Source organism: Elaeis guineensis, chromosome 3, assembly GCF_000442705.2.
Source record: "Elaeis guineensis isolate ETL-2024a chromosome 3, EG11, whole genome shotgun sequence".
Taxonomy (NCBI): Eukaryota; Viridiplantae; Streptophyta; class Magnoliopsida; order Arecales; family Arecaceae; genus Elaeis; species Elaeis guineensis.
The window spans coordinates 106,045,317-106,068,400 of NC_025995.2; the positions used below are offsets into that span (position 1 = coordinate 106,045,317).

Below are 23,084 nucleotides of genomic sequence, written 5' to 3' on the forward strand. Positions count from 1 at the left end.
GACTCAACCCTAGTGGGTCATATGCCCATAACCTGGATTGAGCTTGGGTTCGAAGATCAGGTCTAGCCATCTACGTCTGCATTAGAATTTAAGACCTGATTCTAGACTTGATTAAGGTCAAGCTTCTCAAAACAATCGACAATCCTAAACTACATACTTGGATTGGAAAGGTAGAATTTAGGATTATGGATTGCTTTGAGAAGCTAGACATTGAATTAAGCTCAAATCAAGCCTCACTGATATTTAATTGGACCACACCTGAACCAAGATCACGAGCTTAAAATTAGTTTAATAGGAAGCTCGAAGCCAACCTGGGTTGAGCAGGCTCAACTCAAAGTTGAGAGTGAAGAGTGAGAAGAGGACTTCTTTAGTGCCTTACAATTCTAATTTTTCCATTGAGCCATGATTAGAACAAGAAATAAGTCGCATATGTCACTATTATGACAAGAAATAAGGTGAGAAGAAAATAATTTATAATTTAGCCAAAAGACAATAATTACAAGCGCTGGAAGAACTTAAGTATACCATTCTTCTCACTATTTAGACTCTTGCTATCATTCGTATTAGACTTCCGGAACTTCTCTTTTCTAACTAATATTCTCTTCTTAGGCTTAGACTCCACGCTTTCTTGTGAATCGTGTAATGAACACAACATAACAGTTCCTTCATCTGTGAGCCCTGAAACTGGTTCAGGCATATGACTCTCTCTTCCCTCTGACTTCCCATTCTCTAGCTTCCTCTTCTTGAATGGATTGTTATCAGGCACCGTTCTCCGATCTACTTCATGTTCCGCGACTCGATGACCTTCCAATGGTGCAATCAATTTTCCAAGTGCAAGAGCTTCTTTCGCATATTTTTTTGGGTCCACAGCAATATCCTCTGGAACTGCCCACAAATCATAAAAATTGAACAATATTAATTCATAAACAATAGAAAAGTGATCGTCCTCTAGCCTATTTGGACGTGGACCAGAGTGATTGTGAGGAACTGACAAGCGGGAGGAGTCTGCCAGTGCATCTCCGTGTTTTGCATGTTATGATTGTACCTGTAACATATTCTCCATTAGCTTGGTTAGCTGAAAAGATGGTGATGCAACTCTCTTGCGTGGATGCCACTCGGGTCTCATCTTGGTCTATGTCATCAAAAGTTGGGCTGTTGACAGAAGCTGAGCAACTTTCAGCTGTGGAGAGGTAATTAAAAGCTTCCATAGTGACAGGGTTCAAGTGACCTTCAGCAATGGCAGCAGCTATTGATGGTGGGAGCTCCCTTTGATGATTTGCATGGTTAAGAAAAAGGCCTCAGCAACAAATCAAGGGACAGAAGCTGATAATACATTCAACAAGTGATACATGAGGGGATGGTCAAGGGCCTTGAACTTGAAGCCACCGGTCATGTGGACCATAGGGACCAGGCCTGGTCAGCTTTCCAACCAGCATCAGAACTGAATGAAATATCAATGTACAAATTTTTTTAAAAGAAAAAAAGGCCTAGTCAATAAAGAAATCATGTTATAGTTGGTTTGCATAGGATACGGTCCAAGAAGATCTAGATCTCCATTGAGAGATTGTAGATGCTTCTGCTCCAAAGGCTTCATGGGTTTAAGTGCTTTAGTTTCTCTGTCATAACTGTACGAGGCAAAGAATGCAATGCAAAGGTCCTCAAAATTACAGAATATAAATACGATATTCTTAATGACATATCTTACATTCGAGCATGGTGAAAAACTGCAACTGTTTTCCAAAAAGATTCAGAATAATCTTCGGGCATTTGGTATCGCCTTTCAAACTTTAAAGTCGACAGAACCTGCAGGTACATCACCAAGAGGAAAGAAAGGCTTGAGAATATTATGGGCATCATTCTTTTTATTGTAATTTGAGAAGCAATTGTCCAATATTGCAAGAACACATTAAACAGTGGCACATTTTAACAACCTGATATAGACCATTATAGTCGGAGCCCCTCACTAACTCATACAGCACACAAGGTAACAGTGTAAAAAGTTCAGTCCAAGTTTAGAGAAAAATATCAAAACAAATTTGTTCAGTAATTCCAATTCTGATTTAGAATTTAACAGAAAAAGTGAAAAATGTAAGACAAAATAGGAAAAAAACAGTTATTATAACATATTTAGGATGTGATATGTTGTTTTCAGTGCAGAAATTTAATGATGTCGGTTTAAAATTGTAGAGAAATGATACGAATGTTTTCAAAACATAATAGAGAAATACAGAAATTAGAAAAAATTGAAAAAAAGGCTAGACAATATAGAAACAAGACATTGTAATATCCTGTTTGATAGCAACATCAATATTTTGCAATTAACAGGCTAAGGTGACACATAAATGACTATAGAAGTATATCGGTGGCATATTCATTAATTCCATATAATATTGGAACTTCACCATAATAATGGAGGATATCCAACAAATCAATAATTATTTTGTAAAAGTATCCTTGAGTAATTCTTATGGGAAGAACCTGCAAGAAGTATCTGGTTTCCAATATATTTACTCTCCATGAATATATATATATATATATATATATATATATAACAAGCAAGGCCTCATCCAAAATGATTAGCCTTGCATAAATATGTTTACTCTATATGAAAATGTTATTTGGTTTCTATGTCTTGCATAAGTATACAAGTTCTCCCCAACACATACCCAATATGGGATTGAGTACATGCCTGTATAGTTCCTCACTAGATCAGGATCCAAATCCAATCAAGTCCATTCATAAATACTATGATCAACCAGTGATCAATCCTAAATGGACCCGCACTGCATTGTCTCCTTGTCCATATGGACTATGGACCGAGTGCATCCTAAAACTTTTTGTAAGAATCCAAGCTCTAACAAGGCTAGCCAGAAGGTACGACTCAAGTTTCTTAGCTCTATATAAATATCGAACTCAAACCGACGGAATCAGGCAGCAACCTTGCCTGTGGAGGGGGAAGAACAAGGCAACCAATGGTCTCAGCAACATGGAGGGAAAGAGGGGAGTGGTCTGGCATCCGGTCACTACACGGAATGTGACGGAGGGCTGCGAGACAAAGTGGCAATGGGTAAGGACTGTGGCAGCATCCATCATTGGGGAACCAGGGAGGGAAAGATCAAGGCTGAAAACAGAGGGGATGGAGGTCTGGAAACTGGGAAGGGAAAGAAGGTGAAAAAGGAGAGGCGGAGATGCTTACCCCCTCTCATGGTGGGCGTTCCATTACCGCCCTTAGTTCTAGAAGAGTATCCGCCATCGTTGTAACCCCAAAATTAATTCTGTGCAGAGAAAGTAATGTATTAAGAATCTATTTTACTAATGAGGCACTACACGATGATATTTTGCTATGATGGTAATGCCTAAAAGAATAATGACCTGCATTTTGTTAGACACAGCATGTAAATTGACAGCTGAAATGTGCATAGTAAACAGAAGCAAGGTTAATATTAGCTTTGTTTCCATCTTACAATCTAAGAAGCATGAGTTTGAACCCCATAAAAAAATAAAATAAAATAAAAAATCCAAGAACCGTAAGTGAGCCAAAAAGCTTACACGGTCCAAATTCTTGTACTTGGAGACCAAGGAATAGGCTCGCTTAGTTCCAATGCCTGGAATAGAAGGAAGGAAATCACATCCAGCTAGGACACACATGCCTGTCAAATGTACAAATTTGATCACATCCGATACAATAAGCATTAAATATTTAAGAAAAGCTAGTGAAGATCTACAACTTCAACCTTTAATTAGTTTGATAAACAAGTGCCATAAAAGGCTATTGAATAGTTCAGAAAGCAGGGGAAACACATTGTTTTTTGTGTCAAATATTTAAAGTAAGAAGTGCAAATACTACTAAATTAAGTGGATAATGTGAAAAGGGAGACAAACAAGGAGGCAGAATTGATAGAGTCACTATGAAGCTGTATCTGTAGAATCAAGCACCACGTTGATTAACAAGTTCTTGTTAGTCAGATCCAATCATGAAGCCTGATCATGTATCAATCTCTTTCAGCTCAATAAATACCGGCACTATAAAATGGAAGAGCCAAAAATGACCTAGAAACACCATAATAAGGAACTTGCTAGTTTGATCCAACATGTTCTTAAGGTTAGATCACCAGCAATCTATGCCTATGTTAGTTCTGCGGTGACATGCATACATTATATCTAACTTGAGCTATAGCTTAATGAGTATTGCAAATTTCCACGTACTTGGCTTCTCTTTTTCCTTTTACCCGAATTTATCACATGTGTTATTATGGCTAAGAGACCCCCATTGTTCCATGCACTTACAGCAAACTTCTTAACGGCCAACCAACTCTAAATCATCAAAGATTCTCGAAGAACCAACAACAGAGTGCAACAGAGGGCTGCGCATGAAGAGTGAGTCAGTCTTGTTAACCAAAAAATAAAGTCAGCAATATGAGTTCAATTAAGAAGTTAAGTCTCCAAAAGTTACATCAGGTGGAGTACTGAATCAGATCCCCGTTGATAACCATTCTATAACAAGTGAATGCAGATCCCCATGTTCACATCTCTGCATAGCAATAGACAATGGGGCATTTAGATCAAACAAGGAACATCATGATAGCCATTACTTTGGCCGCCATATCTTCTACCATGCTTGGTCTTCTTATTGATTGATCACCTTTTATATCATTTACAAATAACCAGCTTCTTCATGGAAAGTACATTATCAGATATTGTTATGTTTCTCTTGGCCTAATTATTGATGCATGAACACCACGAGTCAACAGGATGGCCCATGAAATATCCATACACTATTTCAAGGTCTTCTCACAGTATCTGACACTTTGCTTGGTTTAGTGGCTTGAACCAGTTGACAAAATCAATGAGACATTCATTTTTCCCACTATTTGGAACTATAATAGATATTCAAGGGCAAAAGATGAGTATAATGCGATGATATGAGAGCTATTTCGCGAACAATTTTCAACTAGTTGGGTTATGAGATGGCATGAAAGGGTTAGTGCACCGTTCATCATCATGTAACTAATTACATGAAACAAACAGATCACTGACAGAACACAAAATTTGGTTGGTTTTTGAGTTGGGGCCTATGTACCATGTTGAGGAGAGTAGTTTGATGCATAGTTTACAAATCCAATTGCAATCACCCATTTTCCTCTTTACATCACTCATATTATACAAAATGTCCCAAAGGCTATAAATGGTTATTCAAGACAAAAACAGTCATATTTTGCTGCACATACTACACAAACTAGCATGTTAGAGATGGACAAGATAACCTACAAACAACTGTTAATGTGAAGCTCGCTCACTCATGAACATGACTAATTTACTAATAGATTTCGATTCTTTTAACAGTGATATTATTATCAAATCACTAGAAAGAAGCACTTCACGTTAAATTGTCCAATTTAGTCATAGCATCCTTGAATGCTGTAGAGGTAAAATTTACCTGTGAACAACTCTTTATCAAAATTCCTAAAGGAAAGTCCTCCATGGACGGTGTTGAAAACCCTGTCCCTCAAAAATTCTTCACCATTCCCGTACCGATCCATTTTAAAAATAACCTACAATAATAGAAACTGATATTAGATGCGCTTAAGAATGTCCCTAGAAGTAAGATTGAAGTAGATATCATATTAAAATATCTCACAGCTTTGCAACCATACGCTATCAGGTCACTATCTTCCGTTATTACAGCTGCAATGCTCCCTTGATCATCATCAAATGCCGACAAGTATGCCAACTGTGCATCAGCCTCATATGGAGCAACTATGAATTCAACACTTTCTGATCTCAAAATCTGAGAAGCAAATACCAAGATTTTAGAATCTCAAAAGTAACAAACTAGTGAGCAAAATATTTGCTGGGTGGTTTACCTGAATGAGTTGATGTGCCATGGATGGAGTAATGTGCACTGCTTTCTAGAAAAGAAATAGCAACTCCAGTTATTAGGGAAAGATCAACAACAGGCATAACAGTATTCTACATCATTTAAACAAAATATTGAAATTCACACACTTGCTGGTAGAACGAGCAGCAATCAGGACAAGGAAACTAAAACCAGTCGAATTTAGTGAAAATGATAAATGTACAAGGGTCTACAACTGTGGTTGTGGCCTTCATTACCATATTATCTTTTGAACCAGTCCCGTCTTGTGACTATTTGTTTAAAAGAAAAAAAAATCCAAATATCGAATCATGCTGATCTAACTTACATTAAGTACATGGCATTTGCAAAGTAGCTATATAATCCAACTAATCTTTATGTATTTTCCAAAAAAAAATGTTCTTGCAGACTGCTTTATATTTCAAGTTTTCTATGTAGTAGTTTATTTTTTTTAAAAAAAATATAATTAAAAATTTTTATTAACATAACTGGTAAAGTTTGGAAATTTAGAATGAATGGTATCCCTGTATTTCAGAAACATTCCAACAAGTGCAGAAACACGTATTTAACTGTTGAATCTGATGCATATTAGACTACATTTTTATGGTGAACCCCTCAACCCAATAAATCTTCCGTTGTATCCATTCTATCTTATTACCGTCAAAAAGTTTCATCTTTAGATTACCTATAAATTGTTATCTTAACTATCCTTGGACTATAGAGTTGTAGATTACTTATCTTGTTTATCTAATTTTCTTTTAACATTGTTCGAGCTTTAGAACTTACATCAGTACCATGAACATATGGAAGAAAATCAACTCACCAGACATGCATTGCATGCTGAAATTTCAGATGCGTCTTCTACCCTGAGGTACTTGCTCAGAATGGATTTCCTTCAAAGTGCAATGGATATTACAGTGCTTTATCCTTCCTAAATATACAACTTAGAATTCATGCAGTACTTTTTTAGGAATATTGGCGTTTCATGTTTTCTGCTTTGATGAAGAAACGGAGACCTTTTCCTGCTTTCAGCTTAAATTTGAATTTCAAAATTGAACAACAAGGCTTTTTTTCTGCACGTATGCATTTGGGGAGGGAGGGTTACATTACTTGGAAGAATTCAATGGCAGCACTGGCATTCCCTTCCTTGAGCTTCTCCTTTGCCAGCATAAGGTTGCTTTCCCTTCGTCTGAATTAGTAAAAAAGCCAAACAAAGAATTATTCTAGTGCATGTTGATAGCATTTGAGTGCAAACCCAGTGAGAAAAAAAGATTTTCTTTACTTCATATAGAACCATGAAGAAGAGAAGAGCAGCTGACAAATTACTAAGAATCTGTAAGTTTCAATAATAACACTGCCAAAATTTTGGCCACAATCACCACATATCCTTTACCGGGATAAGCTGTTCAAATCAGAGCTAAATTTAAAGAAACTAGTTGGTACAAATCAAACCAATTCACTATTCATTTCCATTCATGAAAAATTGAAAATTGATGACCACAATTATGGATTTCTAACAGCTTCAGCTAATCCTTCACTTTTGTAAATCTTTTCCCTGATATTCTCTTCCTGTTCTCTTCACAGAACATCTCCCGGTTGTTTAAACATGAAAAAACTCCATCAGCAATATACAAGCAAGTTAAACGGAAAGCTTTAAAAAATACAAATCATTCAACAAGTGTAGAAATTTAACCATTAGACTCAATCTGAAACAAGGAAAGGCAATGAGCAATAAATCTACTACACGACGAATCCTGAATTAAGAATGAAATTAGAAACAAATAATGAGTGATGAATCATATTGCTAGCCAAGAAACAAATATAGTGGGATTAGGGATTATGGAAAGGAAATTAGAAAGTGAGTGACTTACCTGTGGCGCTCATGCTCCGTCACAGACTTGCAGGGGATGCTGCCACCATCGAATACAACTACCGGTGTGACATTATAATGCCGAAGCAAATTGATATGGTGCATGAAATACTTTAAATAGCGCTTTGCAGCATCGGTCTGTGCATTGAGGCAGAGCTCCATGCTGCATGAATAAGCTACCCAAAACATATGCTAATTGATCAAAGTTCTGACCATCATCTAAATTCCTTTTTCTGAAAATGTTTTTAAAAAAATAAAAAATAAAAAGCTTACCTCCTTTGTGAAGCCACGAATAAGCATCAATCCCGACCTAAAACAAGCAAACCAAAAAATGACATACAAAACGATAATGAGAAGGAAAATACAAAAAATCTGAGGCGAAACAAACGATGTGTGAAGGGAAGAACGAATGAAAAAAGGAGGATGTTTATGAAAATAAAGAAGAAGAAGAAATTTACACGTTTGCCGGAATACTTTTTGATGTGGACGGGCTCGATGAAGGGCTTCAAGAATCTGAGGAGATTTTGGATGCCCATATCTCGGATCGTTTGATTTTTGTTTTCTTTTCTTTTGGTGGGGGATGAGGGGAGGACGGCGACGACCGCTGCAAAAGAGGAGAAGGGAGGTCAGAAATGGAATATAAAAAAGTGGCGGGATGCAAGGCCCCTCGCGCGCGATCTTTTCGAAATTTTGGACGATGGAAGCCCATTCCCCGCTTTTTTTTTTTTTTTCCTCCCTGTTATCATGTAAGCAACTGAGTCAGATAGGCTGGAAATGGACGAGCCTGGGCCGGGCCATAGCTCTATCTGTGCCCAATCCAAAATATATTGTCGGATTTCAGGTCAGATTTAGGTCCAAAATTTTTTAAGAATAATTCTTTGTACACCACATACGGTATAATAGGAGTGTACTATCCAATAATATTGAGGTACATAGCGCACTTAGATATGACAGATATTTAATGCTGTTCTGATTCTTTCTTTCTCCAATTTTCAGTGACGAAAATATCTTTCTCTCCATATAACAAAGAAAGCATAGTAATTATTACTTTCTAATATCTTGTATGATTTTTTTTGAATATATATAACATCCTGAATGATATATATGATTTTATATATCTTTATGACATCTTAAATAATATATATGACATTCTGAACAATATATATAGCTTCTTAACGTCTTATATGACTTCTTATGAATATGTATGACATCCTGAACAATATATATGGCTTTCTAACGTCTTATATGACTTTCTATGAATATATATGGCATCCTGAACAATATATATGATAATCTAGAGTTTTATACAACTTTCTATAAATATATATGACATTCTGAATGATATATATGACTTTCTAACATCTTATATGACTTCCTGTGAATATATATGACATCCTGAATAATATATATGACTTTCCGATGCCTTATATGACTAACAGAAAGTTATATAAAGTATCAGGAAGTCATATATATTGTTCAGAATGTCATATATATTCACAAGAAGTCATATATATTGACAGAAAGTAATTTAAGATATCAGGAAGTCATATATGTTATTCAGGATATCATATATATTCACAGAAAGTCATATATATTATTCAAGATATCATAGATATCATAAAAAGCCATATAAAGTATTAGAAGCCATATATATTGTTTAGGATATTATGTATATTCATAAGAAGTTATATATATTGTTTAGAATATTATATATATTCATAGAAAGTCATATAAGATATCAGAAAGTCATATATACTATTCAGAATATCATAAATACACAGAAAGTCATATATATAGTTCAAGACGTCATATATATTCACGAAAAATGATACAAAGTATTAAAAAGTAATAATATTGTTTCTTCTTTATTTATGGAGAAAATAATATTTTTATCATTTGAAAATTGATAAAAAAAAATTGATAGTATTAAATATCTATTCTATCGTTAAGTATGCTACATGCTTCAAAATAATTGAATGATATGCTTTATTGCACCGCATGCGTTGCACAAAGACTTTCTCATTCTTTAAAAAATTTAGATATGAGCCTAGCTCGTGCCTAAGCTCGACCCCAGCCCAAAGTCAATTGGATCAGCCCAAATTACTTATTTGGGCCAAACATTAGACTGGCGCAAACTTACAAAAATGAAAAGATAATATATAAATAAGAAAAGTAAACAATAATCTAAAAGGTCATAAAATTCTAATATTTAATCATCACAATTAGTTAATTGCTAACTGACTAAAAATTGGATTAACTCATAACTCATCCTAAACGGCTAAATCTACTTGACTAGGGATTAGGCTTGGATCAGATTTTCGGACTGTTGATCGGACTTGGATTAGGGCTCGACTTGGGCGTGGAATAGGCCAAAAATATATCCCAATCTAGTCCGAAATACAAACGAGCTGTATTATTAGGCCCAAACTCAACTTGAATTATTTTAGACCTAGTTTGAAGTCCAATCCAAAATTAGACAAGCCCGAGCCTAATTCTAGCCCTAAGGTTAGGTGAGATTCAAGTATGATCCAAATAATTGGGATTGGATCTCGAAGCATGCCAAACAATATTACGCGTCCATATGCACAGCTCTCAAAGCAGCCAGTGGATGATCAGTGGTGATTTGCACAAAGGAAAGTGAATCCTTCTTTGGCACGAAAGTTACAACACTTGTCCGAACATCCAGTCCAGGATCATGTGCAGGTTACATGTATCTAAAAATTTTCGAAGTATATTTTTAGAATCTGTTACTGTATAATACCATCGTTACATCAATCATGATACAAACCACATGCAGGTTACATACATCTACCACGTAGTGTTTCTCTCCAACAAAGAAGCAAATTTTTTCCGGGTTCTTGTAGTCTCCTGTGATACAAGACAGACTTGGAGATCCATGAGTTCTTGAAATCATCACACTTGCTATCATGACTCATCTTTAGGTCCATTGCGAAGTCAGTGCTATACGTGATGCACGTTAAGATTCCCGTCGGGTTCATGATCCCTTGAGAGAGGCTCTACCGCATTGTGCGTCCAGCCAGGATTTTATGTTTCCAAATTCATTCGTACTAACATTACACGGCCAGCATTTTTCGCTGTCTTTTTAAGATAATAAGTGGACAGAGCCTGAGCACAATCCAACGATTTTATTCAAAACAGCAAAACCATAAACTCTGAAGCCACTCAAACCAAGAAAGAAAACAGAAAAGAGAAGGGCTTCCTCGGCAGTTTTTGTTTCCCTGGGGAACCAAAGTACAATCCAATTAAGAAAACAGTGCTTTCAAAAACCTCCACCACCGTCTTCTTGTATTCAGTTAAATTTGCTCACCGTGTTTCTAAGATATATATATATATATATATATGTAGTTACAAATTCAAAATATTCATGGAACAAAAATCATGCTGCACAAGTTGACTCTGTTCATTTCATCAGCTCTTTGAAACAAACATGGTTTAGTTTTCTAATTTAAAGCATAGGTAGCATCCCGCCCGATTCATGACACTAGTTGATTGGTAACACCAGCAGTGCACTGAAAGACAACAAAGAACCTCAAAGCAGAGAACCACCCCAAGTGGGTACACCAGGGAGCATAAGACAGGCCTCCAAGTCCCATTTCATGGCCAAGGGTGCAAAACAGCACAAAAATATAAAATACATGCAAGGCTTGAAACATGTTCAAGGGAATTGCAAATCATGCACTCAACCCCACAAGGACTCAAGCAATGAGCCAGATAATTAAGCCTGCAATTTCCATTAGCTAGGCAATACTGCAGCAAAACTACCAACACCCACATATATCAAGTGACGAGCTGTCTAACCAGCATTATGACAAAAAGATAAGGTAAACAGAAAGATATCAGCATCATCCTATATGCCTAATAAGAACATCAATAGAGATCACCCCAGATGAGTCGCTAAATTCATGGGGAACAACGAGGAAACTTCCTGCAGGAGAACCTACCTTCAACTCCCTAATGTTCTTGGGTGAAGCTTTGAGATGGAGCTCCCTTCGCTTTCTCTTCACCCTGATCTTATATTCCAAGCCCCACTCCGTTGACCCTGGCCTCATACAAGCGATTGAAAGAGCACTCCCATAAGGCTCACTGCCAGCATTGAGTAGGAGAAAGATGCGGCCATCCTTCCCACGGAGAACCAAAAATGGCTCTTTTTGCTGTAGAGCGACCTCGAAGAAGCGGTTATACGAGAAAGAGATCTGAGGGGTGGAGTGATGTTCATTCTGGATGTGTCTCGAGAGGCATGCAGTGAGGCCTTGAAAGGTGCAGCTGGAGATGGGGCAGGAGAAGGGGGCAAATAGGCAGGACTCCTCGTGGGTGCACTTCTGGGTGTAGGGGATGGTCTTTCGGCAGCCAAATCTAGAATTGGGGCATGGGATCTTCATGGCTTCAATGATTGTCTCTAGTGCCGGGCATCGTCTGCTGCCAATGGGGAGGGAACAGACGTGGCACTTGTTCTCCAGAATTGCACAGCATAGGAAGCATGCCACATGTCCATTGTCACACTATCACACAAAAATATATGTTTAACTTTAACAAAAATAAATTTGAATTCCATTCAACGACCAAGAAACACTCACTCCCACAAACCAGTTGGTAGTAGTCTCTTGCTGTAGTCAGACACAGTCCTAAAATGATTCAATCAGGCTGGACGAACATACAAACTTCCATTAAAAAAAAAAAAGGGATTATTTGCCAAAAAGCCGAAAAAGGAGTCAAATGATTATTTAAAAAAATTGGGCACAGATGTTTGAGTTATTAGTTATTTATACAGTGATTCAAGCATATACAAGTACATCGAGGTTGACAACAACTATTGCAACAAAACTGCCATCTGCAGCATCAGATAACATTACTGACCCATAAAACATTATCTCAATAACAAAACTCACGAACCACGCACTGAAAAGAAATCTTGAGTAGCCTGCCTGGTTAAGAACAACTTGCAGAGTCATTATACCAGTGAAGTGTTCACTAATGAGTTGAAACACTTTACAAGATTCGAGTTTAAAGGTCTGTGTACAAGAATTTCTGGCTTGGAAGACAACATTAATTCCATCAATCAAATGAGAACCTACATGCACGCCGTTCATAGATGATAGAGAACGGCTCTACTCCCCAGTAAAGGGTAAAACAGAATAGAAGCAAAGCCTGTTAATCTTTCTAAGTCCCACCATTGCTCCAGTTGTTGCTATTGACACATATCCTAAAGGCTCTAACAGGCATCCTCTATAATTCGAGAGTTCAGAACTTGAGTCAGTGAAAATGTCTAGTGCAATCATATGACAAAATTTTTTCGTGCTAGCTTGCTAAATAAAATTTTATCGAGCAAACTAGCATGATAAAATTTTCTTTAGCATAATAGACTAGTTTTCTGACACCTCGGTACCTGGTAGGTGTGCAAAGCTAAAAAGGGCAACCTGCGTTACCAGCCTGGCGGGAAGTAAATTTGGCAAAAGATCTAAAAGTTTAATTTCGCACATTGGAGTTAGCTTTAACACACTTTCTGAGATCAGACATTCAAGTGTATCTCAGCAAACCATATGGCATTGCTGATCTAGATCATATAAACCATGTTATAATGCTGATCCAGAACATACATTGTAGTGAATTTAGCAAAGTCTAATTTTGCAAACTGGACATTAGTTTTAATGCAAAGTTTGCTCTCCAAAAATTGGGCTCTCAAGCATATCACTCCAAATTGTGTACTAGGGCTGATGTAACAAATTTTGCAAAATCCAATTTTGTAAACCAGACTTTAGCTTTAAAGCAAAGTCCACTTTCTGAAATCTGAATTTCGCATGCATCTTACTTAACTGTACCATAATCACTAATCCAAAGCATACAAACCATAGTGTCGTTAAGTTAAACACTATGAAGCATGAATACATATACAACACAATATTGATACGCTAATATGGCATTTTTTTTAAAAATAGGATATGCTACAACTAAGATATGCAAAGAAATTCTTATGTACATATATGTACATGGACATGCACATGTACATGTACACACACATATATACACATATATATCTACATATACATATATGTACATACGTACATACGTATGATACTTCTCCGCTACTTCAAAAAGTAATAAATGCATACATGCACAAAAATATATATGCATAAAAAAAATGCATTCATGTATATGTATACCAAAACAATACAATTCATACTTTATGCAGTAGTATTAGCTTTTGCAAGCTTATCATTTAATCGTTATTCCATAGAGACCATAATCCATACTTCATATTTTAAAATTAATAACATAGACTACATAGTTGACCCTCCTCCTTATTTTTTGAAGTATTGGAGAAGTATTCAAAGTATATCCAGGACATATCTGCAGTCTTTTTTTAATTTTAAAAAATAGGATACTTACCATAACTATTATACACGTATCCAAGAAGCATCCAACAAGAACTGATATCGGATACATATACGATACTGATACGACATGTGATTTGCAATATCTGTGCTTTCTGATCCAAATCATCAATTGTAACATATTCAGTAAATTCCAATTTCGCAAATTAGAGGAAGAGTGTAGATCAACAAGTAATACACCAGCCCATCTGAATCTTCCCAAAAGAAATAGGTTCGTTATCCCCTTTTATATATTAATGCATTATGTTTGGGTTACTCAAGACCAACATGATTGTGCATGGGTCGCATTCGGTTTGGCCTTGGATAAAATGGTCGAACAAGGATTCAAAAAGTCTTTAGAGCCAAGCACCAGCCCCATAACATAGCAGTACAAATGTCATGGACTATGGGTAGTCAAGGTATGTCTTAGACAGCTAGGAAGATTATACAATTTAAGATTGAGCAAAAGAATTAAAAAAGCACTGCAACAAAGAGTTGAGTGGGTAATGCATTCAGGACTTAATGACTTAACAAGTTTTCTTCCAGACTTTGATTTCCCCTACCTCATCTCTCTAACTTTTTAAGAAGCCTAACCCTCAATCCTACCTTGACAACCCAATTATTTTGCTCGTTTTGAAGATATGTGACCCACAATTGAACCCCTAATCGTGCAGGGGGTTGGAAAAGACTTAGATATAGAAAAAATTGAAAAACTCAACATGAGAGGGGAAAAAAAATTATAGTAACCACCAAGTTGGTCAGGCATTTATCACTATGCCCATGTTGAGAGACAATACAATATGCACTTATAGAAAGATTGTTTTCCAAGAACAGACTTCAAGGTCTAGCTTGACAACACCATACTTCATGTTGGGGGGGGGGGGGTGTGGTGGTGTGGAGAGACACAAAAACTTCCAATTTTAGAAAGCGGGCTTTGCATTAAAGCTACAGTCTGATTTATGAAATCTGACTTTGTCAAATCTATTACATCAGCGACACTATATGGTTTGGGGAGATACACTTGAAAGTCCAATTTTAAAAAATGAACTTTGTATTAAAGTTAAAGTCCGGTCTGCAACATTGGGCTTTGCCAAATTTCATTGCAGTGTATGGTCTAGATCAGCAAAACAATATGGTTTGCACACTCTATATCAGCGATACAATATGATTTGCTGAGATATGCTCGAGAGTCCGATTTTGGAAACCGGACTTTGCATTAAGGACTCATTTGATTGATGGGAAGTGGAAGGGGGAAGAGATAGTTCTTGGGAAGTGGAGAAGAAGCTTCTCGTTTGGTTGAAGTTTTAAGAGGAAAGAGAGTGAAAAATACTCTTTCCATAGAAAGTCACTTTCCACATTTCATGAGAAGTGAAAATCCATAGAGAATGTGGATTTTGGCACTTTCCATGGGATGAGAAGTGGTAGTACTTTTTTCTTTCCCAAAATATTTTTTTAAAATCTACGGTTAAGATTTTACAAAATATCATGGGATGGTTATGATGAAATATTGAATAGTGATATAATACTATATTAATATTATCCTAATGTTTATATGAATATAATATCAATATTAATATTTACACTAATATAATATTTTTTTATTAATATTAATATAATATTTATATTAATATATTAATATTTATATCTATAGTAATAAATTTATTATATTAAAATATTAATATTATATTAATATATATTAGTATTATATTAGCACAATAAATTATTATGGTCTAATGTTATATTATAATATATTAATATTATATTAATATTAATATAAATATAATATTAATATTTATATAATATTCAGGAGTAAAAAGATATAGTCTTATATCTACTAAAAGTGTAATAATTATTTTACATAATCTTTTCAAAAAAATAGATGTTCAACCAAACATAAGCTACTCTACAATAAGTTATTTTTTTATTATTAACCAAACATGCCAAGATCCTATTTCCAAAAAATAACTTGACAGGAAGTAGCTTTCTGAAAAGTTACTTTCTGAGAAGAAAACTTTTTTCCGCGAACCAAACAAGCCCTAAACCTAAAGTCTGCTTGGCCCGAGGGAAACTTTGTTAACTCATTTTCATGCCAGGTTGGCAATGCAGGTTGCCCTTTATTAACTCCTTGTTCGTATTAGTTCGCGAGATAAGACTTTGGATGCTGCCAGTTTGGAGAAAAATGCCCAAATCCCTATACCATCAATCCCCCATTGCATCTAGTGTATTGAAATTAACAGGTTAAGTGTGTATCTGTTGTGCATGCGCAATCTTCTAATTAAATACCTAGCAGTTCTGTCACCAATTCTACTGTGCATTTCTCTCTGCATCAATCAATAAGCAAGCCAATACCCTTCTAAGGCACACGGGCACATCAATGAGGAGTTGATAAACCAAAGGGTAACAACAAAAGTAACAGCAGCATATAAGAAAAGAAACAAGAGACCCTTTTCTTAGGTGCGCGACAGAACCAGCTAATGTAACCATATATAAACGTAAATAAAGATATGCTGCGCGAATGAGGAATCTTTAAATCTATTTATAGATTAACAAGATCTACAGCAAGTAAATTAGTTTTTTTTTTAAAAAAAAACAAAAATAATACCTCGAATAGAGGGGCGCGCAAGGGTGTGCCGCAGGAGGAGCAATCGAGGACGTCCGGGTCTATGCTGACGTTAATGCTCTTGGTGTTGTTCCCTGGCCCAAAACAAGGAGAGTGAGAAGCCCGCCCTCCCTCCTCCTCGCTCTCCTCCAACTCTATATCTCCAATCGATTCTAGCTCCGGTTCCCGGTCGGTGCCAAGAATGGGATTCGTGTGAGCGTTCTCCTCCTCCTCTTTTATATGTGCTTCATACAATTCCCCCGTCTCTTCCACGCTCTTATTTTTAGCATGACCCATTTTTTCTACTTTGGCTCTCTCTACTTCCATCTTTGGCTGGTCTCCACACAAGTTTTTGTTGGTTTGGAGAGTTAAAACCCTTCAACTTCTTAATCAAAAACAGACCCTTCGACTTCGGTTTGACAGCTCGGTGGAGCTGTACCTGCACGAAATCCGACGGGTTTGCTGTCCCGTGTCGCACGGAGGACTCATTCCCGCGTCTCCAAGACTGTAAGCCGCGACGCATATTGATTATCTCAAGATTCCAATCACGATGGCACCGCCGGCTCTCGCCTCTCGGTAGCCGGTAGGAAACGAAGTAAGAAAAACCATGAGCCTGTTCAGATCTTCCTACCAAGTTCCGCTTAAAACTTCTTAAAATTTGAACCGTTCATTTAAGCATATTTTTATATAAATTAAATATTATTTAATTTAGGTTTTGTGGGAAGAAAAAATTCAGATTTTTTTTTTCCTCCAAAGACTATGACCCGAAATAGATTTGAAAAAGTTCTTCCAAATGCAAATTAGATGGGCAAGCTGATATGTTTCCCTGAAAATTTTCAAACCAATCTTGCAGAAATATCCAAACATACCTGAAAAATGTTATGATTCATCACTCCTAGGGGGGAAAAAATAACATAATACTTTTATTTTTGGTATTTTTATAACTATTTTGTTAATTCTCCTCTCTTTGTTTAATAATTGCATGATTTATTCTATTTTTTTTGTTAAAATATAATATTTATATCAGAAATTATAATATCTTGATATTGGGGTGTAATCAGATCGGATAAAGATCGAATACCAGCACATCCATATTCATATTTATTTTATTCGATGAATATAAATATGAATATGAATATTATTTAGATACAAAAATTTATATTTATATTTATTTTAAATAGATATAGATACAATTTGGATACTAAAAGTATGAATATAATTATGGATATAAGTTGGATAATTAAATTTTATGATCACCGAATCAAAGATATTACTTAATAAATAAAATCAAATTAATAATATATTTATATGATTGTATATATTTTTTTAAAATTAATAAGTACTACATATAACTATATAAAGTTATAGATAAATTCAGATATTGAAATATAGATCGGATGGTTATCTATTCATATCCATATTCATTTTTCTTTGATAAATATGGGTATGGATATTATTCAAATCTTTAAATTTTTATCCGGATTGATTCGAATATAAAATCAAATTCAGATGGAGATTATTTATACCATTTTCACTTCTACTTAATACATGGCTAGGCTTTGTCACCGGCTTTTTTTTCCCAATCCAACTAAGAAAACAGTGCTTTTCAAAACCTCCTCCACCTGTACCAGAAAAAAAAAAAAAGTAAAAACCTCCCCCACCACCCAAAATGCAGTTAGTGTTTCTAAGATATTATTCATGGAACAAAAATCATGCTGCGCAAGTTCAACAAATTGCAGTTTGTTTTTGCCAAATGGGAACCTGAGGTTGATTAATATTGATAAAATTTGGATGACATGGTCATTTGATACCAACTGATCAACTAGTGTCACAAAGCAAGTAGGATGGTACCGATGCTTTAAGTCAGGAAACCTAACCATGTTTATCTCAAAGAGTTGATGAAACGAACAGAGTCAAGAACTGAACAGCAAACCGTAACAACATTAGCAACACCAGCGATGCACCGAAAGAGAACAAAGAACCTCAAAGCAAAACCACACCAAGTGGGCACACCAGATGGTGACATTGAGCCATGTCATATGAGGAATATAAAAAGCATCAATGGGAGCATAAGACGGATTCCAAGTCCCACTTAATGGCCAAGGGTGCCAAACAGCACAAAACTATGAAGAACGTACACGACTTGAAGCACGTTTAAGTGAATCGCAAATTATGCACTCAACCCAGATGCAGCATGATTACCAACATCCACATAGATAAAGTGACGACCTGTCTAACCAGCATTATGACAAAAAAACAAAGGTAAACGGCAAGAGATCAGCATCATTCTACGTCTTCCTAATGAGAACATCAATAGAGATCATCCCAGCTGAGTCATTAATTGCACGGGGAACAAAGAGGAAACTCTCTGCATCAGAAGCCACCTTGAACTCCCTAATGTTCTCGGGTGAAGATTTGAGATGGAGCTCGCTTCCCTTTCCCTCCACCATGATGTTGAACCCCAAGTCCGACTCCAGTGAACCTGGTCTTATACAAGCGATTGAAAGTAAATTCCATAAGGCAAAAAAATTGCATTCATTGAGTAGGAGAAAGATGCGGTCATCCTCCCCATGGAGAACATAACATGGCTCTTTTCGCTGCAGAGCGACCATGAAGGATCGGTCATAAGAGAAAGAGATCTGGGGGGTGGTGGAGCGATGCTCATTCCGGATGTGGCCCGAAAGTAGTGCAGTGGAGCCTCGAAAGGTGCAGCTCAAGACGGGACAGGAGCCGGGGGCAAATGGACAGGACTCCTCGTGGGTGTCTTTCTGGTTGTAGGAGATGGTCTCTCGGCAGCCAAATGTGCAATGGGGGCAGGGGATCTTTATGGCTTCAATGACGATCTCTAGAGGCCGGCATTGGCTATGGCCAGTGGGTAAGGAGCAGACATGGCACTTGTTTGAAAGCTTCACACAGCATGAGGAGCATGCCACGTGCCCATTGTGGCACTATCACACAAAATCCATGTAAACTTTTAACAAGAATGAATTTGAATTCCATTCAATGACCAAGATACAAATTTCCGGGGAAAAAATGGATTACTTGCTAAAAAGCTCAAAAAGAAATCAAATGATTCATTAAAAAAAAAAAAAGAAGAGGCAAATAGATGTTCGAGTTATTGGTTATTTATATATTGATTCATGCATATACAGGCATCAAGATAAACAACAATTATTGCAAGAAAGCAGTCATCTACACCATCAGACAACATCATCGATCCATAAAACCTCACCTCAATAACAAAACAGCAATCAATGAAAAGAAATCTTGAGTCGCCTGCCTGGTTAAGAATAACCTGCAGAGCCATTAGGCTGGTGAAATGTTCACAAATGAGTTGAAACACTTTACAAGATTTGTGTTTGAAGGTCCGTGCACAATCTCAGCGAGAATTTCTGGCTTGGAGGACAACATTTATTCCATCGATCAAAAGAGAACTTAAATGCACACCTTTCATACATGAGAGAGAATGGCTCCACTCCCCAATACAGGGTAAAACAAAATAGAGGCGAATCCTATTGATCTTTGTAAGTCCCACCATTGCTCCAACTGTTGCTGTCGATGCACACCCTCAGCGCTTTAACAAGCATCCTCTATACTTAGAGAGTTTAGAACCAATGAAAAGATTTGGTGCAATCATTTGCCATCCGTTGTCTATTTTTACCGGTTGAAATAGCACGATATGCATGTAGGCAAAGTTCATCATCTTGGTACTAGATTCCATACCAATACCATTCCATTGCAATGTCAATATACCCATATAGAGGCCAATTTGGCATACCAAGTATTAGTACACCCACCTACCATATATTGGTACAATACGGTTGATACGTGCAAGTACTGACTAGTATGGTAAATCTTGAGTGTGGTGAATTGATACACTTCTATTACTATACTCAATATAATAGGATATAGAGACCTGTAAGTCCCCAAGGCTTTTAGGAAAAAAAAAAAACAGAGCTTCCAAAATTTTATTAAGCAAACTAGCATCATAATTTTTTTTTTTAGCATAATGGACTATTTTTTTGACACCTTAGCAATATGTAGGCAAGCAAAGGTAAAAAGGCAACCTGTGTTACTAGCCTATCAGGAAGTAAATTTCGCAAAAGGCCTCAAATTTTGGTTTCACAAATAGGAGTTTAGCTTTAAGCCTTTACCACAAAGTCCAGTTTCTGTACAGGACTTTTGAAAATATCTCATCAAACCATTTATTGTGTTGCTGATGCAGATCTACGTTGTAACAAACTTAGCAAAATCCAAATTTGCATATGGACTTCAGTTTTAATGCAGAAGTTGCTCTTCAAAATCAAACTATGCTTTATGTAATAAATTTTGCACAGTCCAATTTAGTAATGTACCAAAAAAATGTCCAATTTAATAAACAGGACTTTAGTTCTAATGCAAAGTTCACTTTCTGAAATCGGTCTTTCGCGTGTATTTCACCAAACCATACCATATCACTGGCCGAAAGCATACAAACCATATTATATTGCTAATTTAAACCTTGTGAAGCATGAATGCGAATACGACACAATACAGATATGCTGATATGGAAAATATTGGAAAAATAGGATATGCTACGACCAAGATCATAATCCATATTTCATATTTTAAAATTAATAATACAGACTACAAAATTGACCTCTTCTTCATTTTTGGAGGCATTGGAGAAGTATGTAAAGTGTATCCAGAAAGTATCCATAGTATTTTTTTTAGAAAAAGTTTGAAAAAAATCAGATTCATACTATAGGTGTTGGACATGTATCCAAGAAGTACCCGATGAGTATCGATATCTAACACAGATATGATACAGATATGACATTTGATTTGTAGTATCAGTACTTTCTGGTTCAGATCATACATTGCAGCATATTTTGTATAGTCCAATTTCCGGAATGGATGACAAGTCTAGATCAACAAGTAATACTCCTGCCCATCCGAGACTTCCCAAAAGAAATAGATGGGTTATGCCGTTTATCATTGCATCATGTTTGGGTTACTCAAGGCCAACACGATTGTGCACGGGTTGGATTCAGTTTTGACCTTGGATGCAATGGCCAAGCAAGAAGTCAAAAAGTCTTTAGAACCTAGCGCTAGAACCATAGCATAGTGGCACAGATGTCGTGGACTATGGGCTTGTCAAGGTATGTTTTAGACAGCTAGGAAGATTGTATAATTTAAGATTGAGCAAATGAATACAAAGAGATGAGTGTGTAACGCATTCAGGACTTAACGTGCTTTCTTCCCGACTTTGAGTTCTCCTACAGCCTCTCTCAAATTTTCAGGAAGCCCAACCCCAGATCCTGCCCCGTCAAACGCATCACTTTGTTCATTCCTGAAGACGTGACCACCGATTGAATCCTTTATACTGTGCATCACGGTCACCAATTCTACTGTGCATTATTTATTGCTCGTTCTCTGTGAATAAGCAAGCAAATAAACTCCTAAGGCACATCAACGAGGATTTCATAAACAAAAAAAGTAACGATAGCATATGACAAACAAGTGACCCCTGCCTTCGGCGATCGACAGAACAAGTTAATTAAAGATATGCTGTGCGAAAATCCATCTATAGATCAACAAGATCTTCGACAAGTAAATTAGTTTTTTTTTTTTTTAAAAAGAAAAAATAATACCTGGAACAGAGGGGGGCTCAAGGGTGTGAAGCAGACGGAGCAACCGAGGCCGTCCGGGTCGATGCTGACGTTAATGCTTTTGGTGTTGTTCCCTCCAGCACACGATTCTTGCCTGACGTATGGTTCTCTATCGCTGATGCCCCACTTGGCCCAAGGCTTCGCGGACGCCCCACATCTCACTCGTCCCTCCTACGCTGATGCTCCACATCTCACGCGTCCCTCCTACGCTGATGCCCCACTCGGCCCAAGGCTTCGCGGAGGCCCTCATCTCACCCGCCCATCCTGGGCTGATGTCCCACTTGGCCCAAGGCTTCGCGGAGTCGCTCTTCTCGCTCGTCTCCCCTCCTCTCGTCTTCCCGTCCTCTGTTTCTCCTAGTTTCGCTCTTTTTGCTTCCATTTTCGGCTGATCCCTGCACCTCACTATTGTTTTTGTGTTTTCTATTAGAAATAGCTAAACCTAATCGTATACAAATATTAAAATCTATGATATTTTCTAGAGTTAAAGAATAATCAAAGTGTCAAGTTTGTATATTTCCAAAAATCTTTATTTTAAGAGCCAAAGAATGATTAATGTTGTGAGTCTTCTCAAGAGTTGTGGGACTAAGGGAATTAATGTTGGGTCATTTCAAGAGAATTAGAAATAAAAAATTAATTTTGTGATTAAAACTATCTATCAAAATTTGAAAAAGATTCCATAATTTACCATAAAAAAAGAGTT

At 36.7% G+C, this 23,084-nt stretch overlaps 2 protein-coding genes across 2 annotated transcripts; both read right to left on the bottom strand.

Moving 5' to 3' along the window:
* Positions 1 to 381: 381 nt before the first annotated feature.
* LOC105041179 (exonuclease 1) lies at positions 382 to 8,360 on the bottom strand. Its single transcript, XM_010918037.3, has 12 exons — positions 8,204 to 8,360; positions 8,019 to 8,055; positions 7,747 to 7,921; positions 6,986 to 7,064; positions 5,865 to 5,909; positions 5,639 to 5,788; positions 5,438 to 5,552; positions 3,550 to 3,650; positions 1,706 to 1,803; positions 1,533 to 1,625; positions 1,046 to 1,266; positions 382 to 885 (listed from the first exon to the last, which is right to left on the bottom strand). Exons 1-12 carry the CDS (start codon positions 8,279 to 8,281, stop codon positions 497 to 499), a joined length of 1,581 nt encoding a protein of 526 aa, XP_010916339.1. The 5' UTR covers positions 8,282 to 8,360; the 3' UTR covers positions 382 to 496.
* Positions 8,361 to 11,457: 3,097 nt separating this feature from the next.
* On the bottom strand, positions 11,458 to 22,763 carry LOC105041560 (uncharacterized). The gene is made up of 5 exons (XM_029263399.2): positions 22,593 to 22,763; positions 22,367 to 22,522; positions 19,026 to 19,681; positions 16,737 to 17,109; positions 11,458 to 12,265 (listed from the first exon to the last, which is right to left on the bottom strand). The coding sequence occupies exons 1-5, from the start codon at positions 22,761 to 22,763 to the stop codon at positions 11,609 to 11,611; spliced, it is 2,013 nt and encodes a 670-aa protein (XP_029119232.2). The 3' UTR covers positions 11,458 to 11,608.
* Positions 22,764 to 23,084: the final 321 nt, after the last annotated feature.